This window comes from Pelobates fuscus, chromosome 4 (genome assembly GCF_036172605.1).
Source record: "Pelobates fuscus isolate aPelFus1 chromosome 4, aPelFus1.pri, whole genome shotgun sequence".
Taxonomy (NCBI): Eukaryota; Metazoa; Chordata; class Amphibia; order Anura; family Pelobatidae; genus Pelobates; species Pelobates fuscus.
This window is the reverse complement of record NC_086320.1, coordinates 282,137,325-282,153,772: the sequence shown is the minus strand read 5'-3', so window position 1 is coordinate 282,153,772 and position 16,448 is coordinate 282,137,325. Positions and strand designations below refer to the sequence as shown.

Sequence of the window (16,448 nt, the reverse complement as noted above, 5' to 3'; positions counted from 1 at the left end):
GGTTTCAAAATAATATCAGGAAGTATTACATTACTGAGAGGGTAGTGGATGCATGGAATAGCCTTCCAGCTGAAGTGGTAGAGGTTAACACAGTAAAGGAGTTTAAGCATGCGTGGGATAGGCATAAGGCTATCCTAACTGTAATATAAGGCTAGGGACTAATGAAAGTATTTAGAAAACTGTGCAGACTAGATGGGCCGAATGGTTCTTATCTGCCGTCACATTCTGTGTTTCTATGTTACACACATATAATACGTTTTCACACCTTCAAAGACGAAGAAGGAATATCACCGTCAATGAATAAGCATAGTATATCAAGGTTAAGAATAAAGAAATCTCATGGTGAAAGTCTTTCTAAACTTTCAGAAGCTAAGCAAAGATAATATGAAAAGCATGAATTCCAAATTGTGAAACTCTTTTAAGGCAGTATTTAACCCCTTAAGGACACATGACACGTGTGACATGTCATGATTCCCTTTTATTCCAGAAGTTTGGTCCTTACGGGGTTAAAGATAAGGAGGGTATTAAAAACCATAACTGCTTTCTTAAATAAGCAATAAATATCCCAGGATGTATCGGATTGCTTCTCCAGCCTGTATTCTCTGATTCTTGTAGGTTGACTGGGAAATCCACAGCTCCTGTTGATTATAAGGGAATTACAGAGTCCTTATAACTCAAAAACCACAGAGTAGAATTTTTGAATAGAGTGTGTGAAGTTCTAAAATTGAGCAAACACAACAGAGACCAAATTACTTTCTCCACCTTTAGAATTCACAGTTGCTCCTACACGAAAGGAAATCAATAAGCATAAATTATTCAACTAGTGGTCTAAGTAAATATATACAGTTTAAAGTCACACAAGAGTATGCAGTGGAGAACAAATCTCCCAACAATGGGAAGCATGGCTCTTATTGTTCAACGCCTTTCCAAAATTGGGAATATTTGAAGTATGGTGCTTACAGCCTCTCTTTAAAATAGATCTGGAAATGTTACCCATATTTGGAAACCATACCTACCACACTGCTTATGGGGTTATATCATATGCTGCTCCCTAAATAGTTCTAAATATGGTGCACTTCTGGTCCTTCAAAAACTCTAGGTCTTCCCTTATGTGTCCCCCATCCAGTACCGATCTGTTTTTCCCTGATTTATTTTCTTATATCTACTCAGTGTTGGATGCTGCATTTTCTCTCTAGGGTTCTATAGTTGTGAGGTCCACCTTGCTCTGGTTTGATCAAATCATTTGGATGCAGGGGTTCCATGCTGGTTTTCACACTGTAACTGTTTCCCTTTTGTCTGTATTCTATATATTTTGGAATAAAGAAAATAAAAATAATATAGGTAATCAGGTCTTATCGATGAGATCCCTAAATACAATCTACTGTTACAGATTTCAGTTCCAAAGTGTACAGAAAGTGAGGAGAACCTATTATTCTTACATGTTCTCCAATCTTAACCTACATATATTGAGCCTTTATACACTGTACTGTAAGTAGATATACATCTATAACCACAACCTTTTAAGAGTAGCACTAGGACATTCTAGTACATAAATTATTCCTGAGTTAAACTTGTGAATACCTAAAATATATATTGACCAATTGTTGTCATTTGATATTACATTCATGACACTTGTTTTGTTTTGCAGAAAACCCAAATGTAAGTGGCCTCTGCACTGTGTTAATTGAAATCTATGGACCAGAGATAATCAAGTTGTAAGTCTTACTGCTTAACTATAGTTAAAGTCAGTTATTTTCTGTTACTGACACTCAAGGTAATCTCTCTCAGTGTAGGGAAACACACCACCAAGCCACGCAGTCATTCTATGTGACACACGATTTTGCCTCAGTCCTCCCGATCACCCAGTAGACCTGCTCTATCACTTGGTGTTGGGAGCGCTGAGAGGAAGTAAAGTGCGAGTCCATGAGTTTCACTTTTGTGCATATTCAGGGCATTTCAATCCAAACACCAGCTATCAGAAGTGCTTGGCATATGGGCAGCTCCATTTGGCTGCTCTAAGGAATTCTGCCATCCTGCGGCCCATTATTACTAGGGTGACATGCCACCATTAGAGGTGGGCAGGTTGTCTATGTTAAAGCTATGCCCATTCCCCTTCCAAGTTAAGACCTACCAAATGTTTCAGGTCAATATTTATTGTTATATTTACAAAAAATTACTATAATGTCCATGAATGTTGTGATTGCGTATAGGCAGTTATCCTATGTAGAAAGAAAAGCTCTGATTTAACTAAGCATCAATCTTGCAATACATTTGCTGTATTTTTTTTTATTTTTTCTATCATTGTTGAAGCAATTTTAATGGCATATGATTAGTTTACAAAGTAGAGAATAATAAATAAATACAGAAAGCTAATTTGTAATAATTTGTTTTTTCATGATGGTTTCTCAGTCTCAGTCTTGTGTTAGAATTGCGTGTGAAACAAATGATTACATTCTGTTCTAAAACGAGGAAGTCGGATGTGTATTATCTCATACTTTTGCTTACAGGCTAAATCATAAATGGAACGGGGATGTTGTTTGCCATGCAATGAAACTATGCAAAAATGATCCGGACCAACCAGTTTGTCATATCTATCAACAGCCAAAGGTAACAGATTTTTCTGATTCGCATAACTAGAAGCACATGACCAGCTGATCTGTGTTTTTCTTCTACATAACTTGGAATTCCCCACCACAATACAACAGACATCTCAAGTCATTATCTGTGTTTAGGTCAACCGCTATATGGAACAGTAGCATTAAAGGGATAATTCAGGCAACCACATGTTATAGTTAACCTACAAATAATAATATATATATCAAAGTGTGTACCATGTGAGTATTATGTTTTATATAGAACACAATAACATACTAAATAATATGTGGACAGCAAAGAATAACATAATTTTTGCATCAAAAATATCCCGTACTTACAACAGTAAAATAGAAAGACCACATAAAAACAGGGCAATATTGCAATATGGGGCCATGACAGTAGAAGAAGGGATTATGCTATTTGGGGAAGAAAATACCAGAGAAATTTGTAACTATGGGTTGTCATAAATGTAGAACTTTGGGGGGTGGAGCCTGACATCCAAGATGGCCAGACGTGCTTTCCACTAGCTCCTGGCACATTGCGCTCTAAACAAGTGACTAAAACTGACATTCTGACACCAGAGGTCCCGAAATACACACAAGCTGTTATTTAAAAGAGTGCAGTTTGATAAATCTGGCCCAGAATACTCTGCTTACCAGCATTCATAGAAAAGAAAAAGTTACCTGCGCTCTCCTTAATCCCTATGTATATTTAGACAAATGGAGGTCATTTAGTTGCTCCAACATACATAGGGATTAAGGAGAGCGCAGGTAACTTTTTCTTTTCTTTGGTTTTTACTATATATTGGGGCTGATGTGTACTGTAGTCATTGCTGCCGGCCCAGTAGTGATGGGAGTGAGCGCAGGACTTCTCTTTTTGTATTTGTATTTACTTTGTATCACACAGCCTGGTTACAATGCTGCCGCCCATCCCATGTGTTCCCTATTAAGGGTTAATAAGTATATAGGGGTGTATATAAAAAATACCCCTCTCTGTCTCATTAGAGATATCTTTGCCAGAAGCTCAAGGAAGCAGGCTGAAGGGTCAGTGTTAGGATCCACTTAGGGGGGTCTGCCTTGATGTTGGCAGGCGGGCATTCCCTCCAATGGCCATTGGAGCAACTAAATGACCTCCATTTGTCTAAATATACATAGAGATTAAGGAGAGGGCAGGTAACTTTTTCTTTTCTTTGGTTTTTACTATATATTGGGGCTGATGTGTACTGTAGTCATTGCTGCTAGCCCAGTAGTGATGGGAGTGAGCGCAGGACTTCTCTTTTTGTATTTGTATTTACTTTGTATCACACAACCTTGTTACAATGCTGCCGCCCATCCCATGTGTTCCCTATTAAGGGTTAATAAGTATATAGGGTTGTATATAAAAAATACTCCTCTCTGTCTCATTAGAGATATCTTTGCCAGAAGCTCAAGGAAGCAGGCTGAAGGGTCAGTGTTAGGACCTGCTTAGGGGGGTCTGCCTTGACGTTGGCAGACGGGCATTCCCTCCAATGGCCATTGGAGCAACTAAATGACCTCCATTTGTCTAAATATACATATGGATTAAGGAGAGAGCACAGGTAACTTTTTTTTTCCTTTGGTTTTTACTATATATTGGGGCTGAATGTTTTTACCAACATTCATGTCTGTTATCTTTGAGGCTGGTGCGGCAGAGGCGAGAGGCTGACAATCTCCCGACGCAGTGTACAAGCCTTGTGGCAGCTTCCAGGAGCCCCGTTACCTCCCTCTTTGGACCGGCAGCGGATATCCCACTCCCCACTGGGCAAAATTTATCCCGCTGTGCAAGATAATCCTGCAGCCTTTGAAGCCGCGAGGTGCGACCAAGATGGCCGCCATGCACAAACCCTAACCATGCTGAGTGGGCCAGGAGTGGAGAGAACACTTTAACACAAGATTTGATCAAATTTGCTGGAGGTTCTGGGAGCGTATTACACACAGATCTGACACACTCACCTCCCCTGCTACACAGCAGTGCAACATGGCCGCCCCGCTGGGACCAACACGTGTGGAACTGCTATTTATGGCGTTCAACCGCACCTGTACCTTATTCTGGGCAAAGCTCCATGAAAGGGCACCTATCACTGCTCCTGTTGACCAACCTGTGGCTTCTCGGAGCCATCCTGCTGCTCGCTACCACAGGCATAAGCATCTCCCACGTGTTTCCCGAGAGGCGCTGCACAGGAGACGGCGCAAGAAGCCGCAGTGGCGAATGGCTCTACTTCATCCAACGCCGTGTTCCCACTACCACTCGCCTCACCAGCAAGGGGATAAGCTCCCTTACCTCCAGCACAACCAGCCTGAACGGAAGGTCTTTACCTTATGCTGCCGGGAGCGCAAGACCACAGTTCTGCAACCGCGATCGTAACGGACTTTCGGAGGACTTGTGCTGCAAGTACGGGCATCGGTTAGGTGGCATATCAGTGTCTTTCACAGCTGGGATGTTAAAACGCTGTTTTCACAATACATCATGCCTGCTATCTTTCAGTTGTTTCCTTCTACTACTGTGATCTATTCACTCACTATATGTTTCCCGGGGAATCTATTTCTTGCAGTTATCTGCTTTATAGCATGTTTAAGTATATTTTGTATGATACATCTCATTGCCTAACATGTCTAGCACGCTCTTTGTGTCTCAGTGTTTTGTTTTGTTTGTAACTTGTATTTTTTCTCATGATATTGATCAGAACACACCTGGATACACACTGAGAATATATTAATTTCAGCCTATAACCTAGATGCGAGTGAAATCTTGCACATATATAATTCTGTATATTCATCTCATGCCTACACTCAAGCTATGTTTATGTTATGGTTAGTTATGTCTAATGTTGGGACATGTCTGCATACTCTGCTAATACATCACTCACTTTAGCAAGTGTAGGCTTAGCTTATTTCTCTTGTTCTACAATGTTTTATTTCATAGAAATGTGCAGTATTATTACGTGCCATACAACTGTCTTTCCATGTCTTGGAATGTTTGCCCTAGCTGTTGTGGCATGGCAAGCCTGATTGTCATATCTTTGCACAAATAAAATAAATACCGGTAATTATAATAAACAAATGTAGAACTGCATAAGAAGCTTACATGTGAGTTTGGATCATATTGCTGAGTTTAGATTCTGTTTATCAAGTGGTTTATGCACATTAATGCCATACATCAGAGGCCTCTTGAGTCCCACTATTACAGATAGGGGGGCATTTACTTATTGAATATTTATAGTAGTTATACACAGTACAGTAATCAATACAAAAGAAGTTACCGTAAGTGGTGTTTCTGAAGATTTATCATCATGCAGTAAAGCAGGAAAATCTATATAAGGGACCCATTTGTAATATAAATACAGGTTTAATTAATACACATCACCTTGGTGGGATGTTGTTTTTCTAATACTGTTTACAAAGTTATCTAAGTCTGAAAGGAGCAGAGCGTGACCCCTCTGTATTCAGCCACTTTGTTAAACCACTAAATGTATTACGTCTCAGTTAAACATCGACCAGCTAATCCATCAGACTGATGTCTGAACTGTTATCTAATATGCACAGAACAAAATTTGTAGAGATTAAAAATTAGGTAAAAACAAGGACTAGATCAGGTCAGAGGTTAAATAGGTCAAAGAAAAAAAAAATTGCAGCAATTTAGTATCTGACCCTAGATTTTCTTTTAGGCACACAAGACAATTACTGAAAGCGGTATTTTTTAGAGGCTTGATTTGGTAAATGATATTCCTCTAAATTTAAACATTGGCCTGGTTTAGTCTATACTGTGTTACTGCTGTCTATGTCATGTATTTGGACAGCGATGGATACCTACCAACATTGAGAATTATAAAATGAGGGCAGTTTTGCAGGCTTGTGGGGGCATGCCAGTGATCGTACTAGAGGTATGTTGCCTGGTGTGAATTCATACCAGGCTAACTGACAGACCAGCTGGCCAGCCCTTTGGGGACAGGTCCCTATTGTCTCACATCTAGATCACAAGTTTAAAATGTTTAAAGTATGTAAAGCCCTGTGATTGCATTAATAACGTATTTTTACAATATACATGCCTGCACACACATCACACACACTTTTATATTATAATGTAAAAGTGTGTGTGTGTTTCTGTGTGTGTGTGTGTGTTTCTGTGTATGGTGTGTGTGTGTAGATATGTATATATTATATTATATATATATCTATTTATATATATATATTATTGGTATTTACATAGCACCAACTTATTGCGCAGCGCTTAACAATATAAAGAAAGGGGGGAATTTAACAATAAATGAGACAATTAAACAAATTGAAAATTACACAGAAGCAATAGATAGATGTGGACCTTGCTCTAGCTTACAGTCTAGAGGTGTGGAGTATAAGGATACAATAGGAAGGGCATTATAGGGGAGCAATAAACAAACAAGGTGGGAAACTAGCAGAATTGGAGGTGAGAGTGGATTGTGGCTCTTTAGGCGGGAGCCAGAGACAGGCTTGTGACAGAATGTAATCTGTGAGGCCATAAGTATAAAACAGACTGGTTTTATTATAATATAAAAGTGTGTGTGTTTCCGTGTGTATGTGTGTGTGTGTGTGTGTGTGTGTAGGTATGTTTATTGTGAACAACTAACATTCAGTTAGCAAAACTCGATGGTAAATGCAGAAATAGCTAATAGAATAGGATATACACAGAAATTAGCAAGCCTGAATTAGAAAGTACAAAGTTTTCTTTATAGTAGATGGTGTGTGCGCTGTCAGATGTATTCATCTGTTTGAACTATTTGTTCAGTCACCCAGAGATATATTGTGAAGCTGCCAAAATGAGGAATCCTACAGGGATAATTCCTTGATGCTTTCTTTTACAATATCTTCATAGGTATCTACTGACGCTGGTGAGAAACAAATATCTAATTAAACTCACATTGAGATGGAAAGTGGAAGACATATTTTATAATAACAAAAAGCAGGAGCAGATCAGCATCTGGCTTGCCTCTCTTGCCTACCCTTATTATTGTCAACAATTCAGAGCATGAGGATAATAGGAGTTTGCGTCACAAATTGGGACAAAAAATGGTGCTCTGTTAGCTGTGGGTAACCGTGAATTCTAGTTCAGTAATTACTTAGGTTTTTATTACTAAACACGATTTGGAAAAAAAATCTCTAATTCAGCTATAGTCATAGCTTGGCTGTTATTTTATTTATTTATTTTTTTACTGTAATTTGGTGTGTGGTGAATATAAAACCTTGATGCATACACCCCCTTGTAACCTCATTCCTGTATAGACTAACTAGGTATAGCTTAAGGGCCAATAGTGTGCAAAAAGTGGAGCGCTACTTAAATTCCTAAGGAGGAGGGTATATATAATAGGAAACCTGACAACCTATTAAGTAAATGATATGCAAATAAGTGAAAAGTATACCCTTTGCCTCTAGAAAAATAAAATAATTGTGTATTTTTCTAGAGGCAAAGGGTATACTTTTCACTTATTTGCATAGCTTAAGGGCCGCCATGTGGAGCTGCTGGAACCATGTACATTGTACTAGGACAGCACAGCCTCCCCTAATAACAAGCTCTCCAACCCCCGTCACTAGCTTAATCAGATGGCAGGTAACCCTAACTGTCAGGCTGCAGCCTGCAAGAGGAAGCAGGAGGGGTCTGTGCACAGCTTCTCTACCTCCTCCAGAGAGCAAGCTTTGCTGCAAAGTTCAGGATCCCTTCTCCTCATCTTCCCCCTCAGTCTTCAGAAATAAAATAAGTGGCAGCTAAAAGAGAAAGTGTGTAGCTTGTGATGCATAAGTGAGAGAAAATAACAGAGTGTAGCTAGATATGCATGCATGTATATTTGTGGCTGCAAGCTAGGGGTCGTGTGTGTGCATTTGTGGATTCTCGTTAGGAGTAGTGTATGTGTGTGTGGCTGCTAGTTAGGGGTAGTGTGTGTATAGCTGTGACTGCTAGCTAGGAGTAGTGTGTGTGTGGCTGCTAGTTAGGGGTAATGTGTGTTTATATCTGTGGCTGCTAGTTAGGAGAAGTGTGTGTGTGGCTGTTAGGGGTAGTGTGTGTGTGTGTGTGTGTGTGTGTGTGTGTCTGTGGCCGCTAGTTAGAAGTAATGTGTGGATCTGTGGCTGCTAGTTAGGAGTAGTGTGTCTGTTTATTTAGTGTAGTGTGTGTGTGTGTGTGTGTGTGTGTGTGTGTGTGTGTGTGTAATTAAATGTGTAAGTGTGTAATCTGATATGTTTGGCTAATATATTGTGTTGTTATAGTGTAGCCTATTAGTTACAATTAGTTAATGCAGTTACAGTAGATTGTGTTTATTTAAGCATCACTGGTGGAATGTTGTGTCTTATCTCTCTAATGTAGTAATAGAACGTTAACTTAACCACCCCATAGGGCTGTGAACATCATGCCGGCTAAGCTTATTGGGAAGTTTGTTTCACAGAGTTATTGCGTGGCAAAGTTAGTCATCAGTGCTATATATATATATATATATATACTGAACTAAATTATAAATGCAACACACCATTTTTCATGAGCTGAACTCAAAGATCTAAGACTTTTTCTATGTACACAAAAGGCCTGTTTCTCTCAAATATTTACAAATCTGTCTAAATCTGTGTTAGTGAGCACTTCTCCTTTGCCTAGATAATCCATCCACCTCTCAGGTGTGGCATATCAAGATTCTGATTAGACAGCATGATTATTTCACAGGTGTGCCTTAGACAGGCCACAATAAAAGGCCACTATAAAATATGCAGTTTTATTACAGCACAATGCCACAGATGTCGAAAGTTTTGAGAGAGAGTGCAATTGGCACGCTGACTGCAGGAATGTCCACCAGAGCTGTTGCCCGTAAATTGAATGTTAATTTCTCTACCATACGCCGTCTCCAAAGGCGTTTCAGCAAATTTGGCAGTACATCCAACCGGCCTCACAACCGCACGTGTAACCACACCAGCCCAGGACCTCCAGATCCAGCATCTTCACCTCCAAGATCATCTGAGACCAGCCACCTGGACAGCTGCTGCAACAATCGGTTTGCATAACCAAAGAATTTCTGCACAAACTGTCAGAAACCGTCTCAAGAAAGCTCATCTGCTTGCTTGTAGTCCTCGACCTGACTGCAGTTCGCCATCGTAACCGACTTGAGTAGGCAAATGCTCACATTTGATGGCATCTGGCACTTTGGAGAGGTGTTCTCTTCAAGGATAAATCTCGGTTTTCACTGTACAGGGCAGATGGCAGATAGCGTGTATGGTGTCGTGTGGGTGAGCGGTTTGCTCATGTCAACGTTGTGGATCTAGTGGCCCATGGTGGCGGTGGGTTATGGTATGGGCAGGCATATGTTATGGACAACGAACACAAGTGCATTTATTGATGGCATTTTGAATGCACAGATACTGTGATGAGATCCTGAGGCCCATTGTTGTGCCATTCATCCACAAACATCACCTCATGTTGCAGCATGATAATGCACGGCCCCATGTTGCAAGAATCTGTACACAATTCCTGGAAGCTGAAAACATCCCAGTTCTCGCATGGCCAGCATACTCACCGGACATCTCCCCCATTGAGCATGTTTGGGATGCTCTGGCGTATACGACATTGTGTTCCAGGTCCTGCCAATATCCAGCAACTTCACACAGCCATTAAAGAGGAGTGGTCTCATCTGACCACAACACTTTCACCTAGTTCTTCTCTGAATCATTCGGATGTTCATTGACAAACTTCAGACGGGCCGAGGGAGACTGACAGTTATTTTGTGTTTCTTCCATTTACGAATAATCGCACCAGCTGTTATCACTTTCTCACCAAGCTGCTTGGCGATGGTCTTGTAACCCATTCCAGCCTTGTGTAGGTCTGCAATCTTGTCCCTGACATCCTTGGACAGCTCTTTGGTCATGGCCATGGTGGAGAGTTTGGAATCTGATTGATTGGTTGATTGCCTCTGCGGACAGGTGTCCTTTATACAGGTAATGAGCTGAGATAAGCTTTAAGAGAGTGCTCCTTATCTCAGGTCTTCACCTGAATAAAGGACACCTGGGAGCCAGAAATCTCATTTCACTCATTGACATGCAAATCAATTTATAACTTTTTTGACATTTCTGGATTTGTTTTTTGTTATTCTGTCTCTTACTGTTAGAATATACCTACCATTAAAATTATAGACTGATCATTTGTCAGTGGGCAAACATTTAAAATCAGCAGGAGATCAAATACTTATTTCCCCCACTGTATATATATATATATATATATATATATATATATATATATATATAATGCAGTAAGTCTGGCACTCAGCCTCAAAAATTCACAAAATAAAAAATATATACCTAGGTGCTGAACAGCGCTGAAATTATATATACCAATAGACAAGATGAATGCACTCACTGGATTCCAAATAAATAGTGCTTTATAAGTTGCAAAAAAAGATCAACGTTCCGACCTAACGGTCTTTATCAAGCAACTTCTAAAACACTACTGATTTGGAATCCAGTGGAATCATCTTGTCTGTTGGAATATATATCTATATGTTTTTTTCTGTTTTTGCACTTTACATTTTGTATTACTGTATATATCTATGTCTTGTTTTTTGTGTTTGGAATATCTATTATTGTATGGATAATAATTTATAAAAAAATAAATATATATATATATATATATATATATATATATATATATATATATATATAGGGGTGTACATAAGTGACAGAGGGCTTGCTCTGATTACAAAATAAATGAGACCAGGACTAGAATCTTTATGGCCTGCCATTAAATATACTATGCAACATATCGGAGCCATTTTATATCTGCGTTTAGTCAATATCTGATATTTTTTGTCATATATTTTCTGTATATAGCAAGAGCTATAATTGTGTTACTCTAAATTGATAAAAAAAAAAATAAAAAAATGATTCTGGTTGAAAAGTATTTCAGTGTACAGTCGATACATTAATTTTCTGTTTTTCTTAAGGGTGGAATACGAAAGGCAATTATGCAGGCTGAAAAGACCGTAAAACAGTCTAATTTTATGGTAAGTTTTCAAGCAGTGCTACTTATTATTGCTATTATCATTTATATAACACCAGCATATTTCTCATGGATACGTTATTCACTACAGTATTACAGCTTTACATGACATTGTCAGATACAACGACAAAGTATGTGTAATATATACAAAGTAATTGCACAAAGTCTCATAGCTTTTCATGAGAGAGCTTGTGCAGTCACCATGCATGGCCACAATGAATGAAGATTTTTGATCTAGGTAGCAGAAGGCTCAGCGTGGTTTATTTGACAGAAATAGCTTCATTCATATCAAATTATGATAATGCTGAAACGTTCAAAGCTCAGTAATAATGGAAACAAACTTAACCTCATGAGGATGTAAGTTCCCAATTCCCAGGTCGTCTGAGTGCAAGGTTTCCACGTCTGGAAAACCAATTAACCGGAGTAGACCATTCCCATTAAGGAAATGTAAAAAAGAGGCAGACTGAGTCCAGTCCAGGGAAAACAAGGAAGAGGAACAGTATGTCCCATTCCCCTCATTTTAACCGGATACCTTCTATTGTGATATTTTTACGAGAGATAAATAAAGGATTAAATTTTCTTTTACTGAAGTCTGGTTTCTGAGAGAGAGAGAGATAAAGTGGGAAGATACATAATGCTCTACTGTGATATTAGGGAAAATTAATACCATAAAGGGGATCTAGAGGCATTGTATTAAAGGGACACTATAGTCACCTGAACAACTTCAGCTTAATGAAGCAGTTTTCGTGTATAGAACATGCCCCTGCAGCCTCACTGCTCAATCCTCTGCCATTTAGGAGTTAAATCCCTTTGTTTATGAACCCTAGTCACACCTCCCTGCATGTGACTTGCACAGCCTTCCATAAACACTTCCTGTAAAGAGAGCCCCTATTTAGGCTTTCCTTATTGCAAGTTCTGTTTAATTGAGATTTTCTTATCCCCTGCTATGTTAATACCTTGCTAGACCCTGCAAGAGCCTCCTGTATGTGATTAAAGTTCAATTTAGAGATTGAGATACAATTATTTAAGGTAAATTACATCTGTTTGAAAGTGAAACCAGTTTTTTTTTCATGCAGGCTCTGTCAATCATAGCCAGGGGAGGTGTGGCTGGGGCTGCATAAACAGAAACAAAGTGATTTAACTCCTAAATGACAGTGAATTGAGCAGTGAAATTGTAGGGGAATGATCTATACACTAAAACTGCTTTATTTAGCTAAAGTAATTTAGGTGACTATAGTGTTCCTTTAAACCATGAGACCAGTTCAATGAAACGTTTCATGAATTAGAATATGTAAATTAATCGATTAACACGAGGATAATTGTACGAATGCCATTGTTTTGGCACTGAGCAGGCAGCCAAGAAGGCTTTTAACGGAAACAGTTTTATGAATGAGCAATCATGCCTATAGGGTTTACGTGTACATTTGCTGTTTTGCACTCGGATCTGATGGGCGCTAGTACAGACTTGATATACACATGAAAGGCTAAAGAAGAGTTATCAGATCATAAAACTGTGGCATAGTCGTGCACCTAGTCAAAACGAGTAACCTTTCAAGTCAAATTAGAGAGTACTTTATCAACTGTTACAGTTGAGTTTTGTATTGCATTACCTTACAAAACATATCTCCTTAAAGCAGCACTATCACACTGAGTTGTTCGAATTCTAATAGAGTTTTCATATCGATTGTTGGTTTTCAGTATGGATAGTAATTTTATCAAAATCAGAAGATACAAACGAGACAGATTAAAAAGCCCTCACAGGAGTCTTCAATAGACTGTTATGTACACTGTTATGCACTCTCATTCTTATGTGAGAGCTGAAGACTTGGACACACACACACACACACACACACACTCTCTCTCTCTCTCTCTCTCTCTCTCTCTAGGATAAGTAAATGTAGCATTAAATAAAAACAGTAAAGACACTGTACCTTTTTAAGCTATTGCTTATTATATTAGATTAATGATCTGTGACAAATTGATTTGCTTTGGTTTTTAGCGTTTTTCGGGGTTCTTTGCTAGAGTCTCAAAAGGAATGTTCTGTTTAAATTCTCATGCTTCATTTATCTTTATCTTTTTCCAGAAAAAATCTGAAATTGTTTCTAATATTTTCTTGAAGCTTTGTTCACTTCCAATACTACGCAATATATGTGACGCAATGGAAACGTAAGTGCTCAAATGAATATGCGTGTAAGCGAGATATTTGTCTGTGTTAGCCACGTTACTTCCAGATCACTGTGCTGCATATCAGCTTTTCATTTGACATCTGATGTGCATTTCAATGTTTTTGTGATTGCTCAGAATGTGTGAAATGTTCCCAACAGATTTTGATAGTTGTAAGTTACAAATGTCATTCATTCTTACAGTGAATGACTACAGATAAGTTGCTTAATGTACATTTGATTTGCCATTTTACATTTATTCAACATACAGCAATTTCAGTAATGAACCGAAGGAAATTTTTTTACGCTAGAACATCTTTGTATATGTTTTATGAATTTTAAAAAACACTCTAGACAAATGCAAACTTAAAGAAAAACTGTTGCATTTATTTTGATTAGCATAAAAACAGGTTTTAGGTTTTTCTTAATATTCTTGTACATTTTTTCTTTACATTTTAAGATATTTGTAATAATTGCTACTTACAAATGTATTGTATAAACAATGCCGTATCTAGCACACCAGTCTAGGATTGCCCTATTCTTTTTATATAGATAATATATTGCATAGATAATACATTGAATATTTGTATTTAGTTTTCAATTTATTCAATTCAATTTATTGTTGTGCAAATCCCCACATATTACATCATCAGCCTTGAGCTTCAGGAAGTAGATTGGCAAATCAGCAGCCTTGCACTCTGGTCTACGGAGTCTAAACTGCTGGGCATGTTAAATTGGACACAATATGGAGATCTTGTGATATTCATAAACTATTCAAACTTCAGTCTTGTGGTTTATGAAGTCTCCAGAACCTGTTAATGTCATTATATCCTCATAATGGCTTGCATCTCATTTAGTTTACTGTTTTGTGTGTTAGCGCATCAAAATACCAATGCCATAATGTAATAAATGTAGTGTTCAAAGTGTAGAAGGCACAAGTTTGATCATTCAAAAATGTTATATTCAAAAAGTGGTTTACACTCTATATTGCCAGATCAACACCTCTAGAAGATTTCGACCATGACAATTTCAGTGGTTTTCCGGTATGTAAGTCAAATTACACTTGTGTCTCTTCCCAGGCATCATTTGGAATTTAATAAATTGTTGTCCTATAGGATTGTCTACGAAGTATTATGCTACTTTGCCTACTATTTGATTTCATAAACAAAAGTGCAAAAACCACATATTCTAAAAGCACAAGTAACATAGTGGAATGATTTACTGCCTTCTATTTAATTTCATATTATTAGTCAAACTAATCTATAACATGGCTACTATAAGTTTACGAACAGCCTTGCTCACTGTGATTGTCAGAGCCACGGACAGCACACTTCCTTGGCTGTCTTTCTGGGGTGGAGAGATAGCCCAGTTTGTATTGTGAGTGTGGTGCGTGCACATGTTATACATAACATCGACAAAAAACGAAGAATTCTGGATCCTTGATTGGCAACTATAGTCAAATCACAGAAGTCATATGCCACTCTTAGAGCGGAGAGTCGGGGCACAGTAACCTCTAAACTATAATCTTTACAATCATATAAAGTTGTTTTATTGCTTAAACCAGGGGTAGGCAACCTTCGGCTCTACAGATGTTGTGGACTACATCTCCCTTGATGCTTTGCCAGCAATATGGCTGTAAAAGCATTATGGGAGATGTAGTCCAAAACATCTGTAGAGCCGAAGGTTGCCTACCCCTGGCTTAAACTGACACTTGAAGTAGAGATCTAACTAAAGCTTTATCTATTTAACTGATATTTTGGTCATTGTCAAAGGAGTCAAACAAAGCTAACTAATCTCTGTTAAATTTGTTTATTAAAATCACACTAGTCCATAATATGCATGTATCCGTGCAGTAACCCTATTGTTTTCTGTGATATGTTGCAGACCTTGCGAGGATACCACTGGAGAGGAAGAGACTGCAATGACTTTGACATGTCTATCTACCCTGGGAAAAGGTAACACAGTTTCCTCTGTTTTTATTGTTCTGTCTTCCTTCTACTTTGTCCTTCTAGCAGCAGATCATCTGCAAGTTGTGACATGGGGCCTCCATGGATTAAATGTGTTGTTCCAGCACATCTCACAGATGCTTTATTGGATTTAGATCTGGTGAATTTGGTGGCCAAGGCAACACATTGAAACCTTAAAGTCATGTTCCTCAAACCATTCCTGAACAATTTATGCAGTGTGACTGGGTGCATTATCCTGCTGAAACAGACCACTGTCATCAGGAAAAAACATTGTCCATGGCTAGGCAGCCCCTTACACAGCACACTGTGATGGCCAGCATTACATTTCTGTCATGGCCAGTGTGACAAATGCTCCTTCCCACATTCGTTTGCCATGGACTCCTGGAGGAGTGTAGAAGCCGGCCTCCTGCCCACTGACTATGGTGCAGGTCTGGGACACCGTTTGGGATTTACTCTGCCCAGCCGCCATTAACAGCTTTCCCTGGGTGCCCCTGGTTCGGTACCTTCCCTACATGCAAAAGGAACCAAATGCTGACTCTCTGGCGGCCGTTCGCATGAACCAAACCCACAAATAGTCCCAGCGGTACTTAGCCGCGACCGCTGTGGAACTTATTTCGGCATGAGGACTTTGTGGGTTCCCGGTCACCTCAGCGGGACTTAGCCGCAAATGTTATGGAACTGTTTTCAGCATGAGGTGACCATGTGGTTC

At 38.9% G+C, this 16,448-nt stretch overlaps 1 protein-coding gene across 1 annotated transcript in view; it reads left to right on the top strand.

Annotated features, from left to right (window-relative positions):
- Positions 1-16,448, top strand: part of AOAH (acyloxyacyl hydrolase) — a 101,015-nt gene that overhangs the window by 26,789 nt on the left and 57,778 nt on the right. The window contains exons 4-9 of the mRNA XM_063452152.1: positions 1,649-1,715; positions 2,508-2,607; positions 11,555-11,614; positions 13,694-13,776; positions 14,767-14,815; positions 15,657-15,727. Of these exons, the coding sequence (XP_063308222.1) occupies positions 1,649-1,715; positions 2,508-2,607; positions 11,555-11,614; positions 13,694-13,776; positions 14,767-14,815; positions 15,657-15,727 (430 nt within the window). The remainder of the gene's footprint in view (positions 1-1,648; positions 1,716-2,507; positions 2,608-11,554; positions 11,615-13,693; positions 13,777-14,766; positions 14,816-15,656; positions 15,728-16,448) is intronic.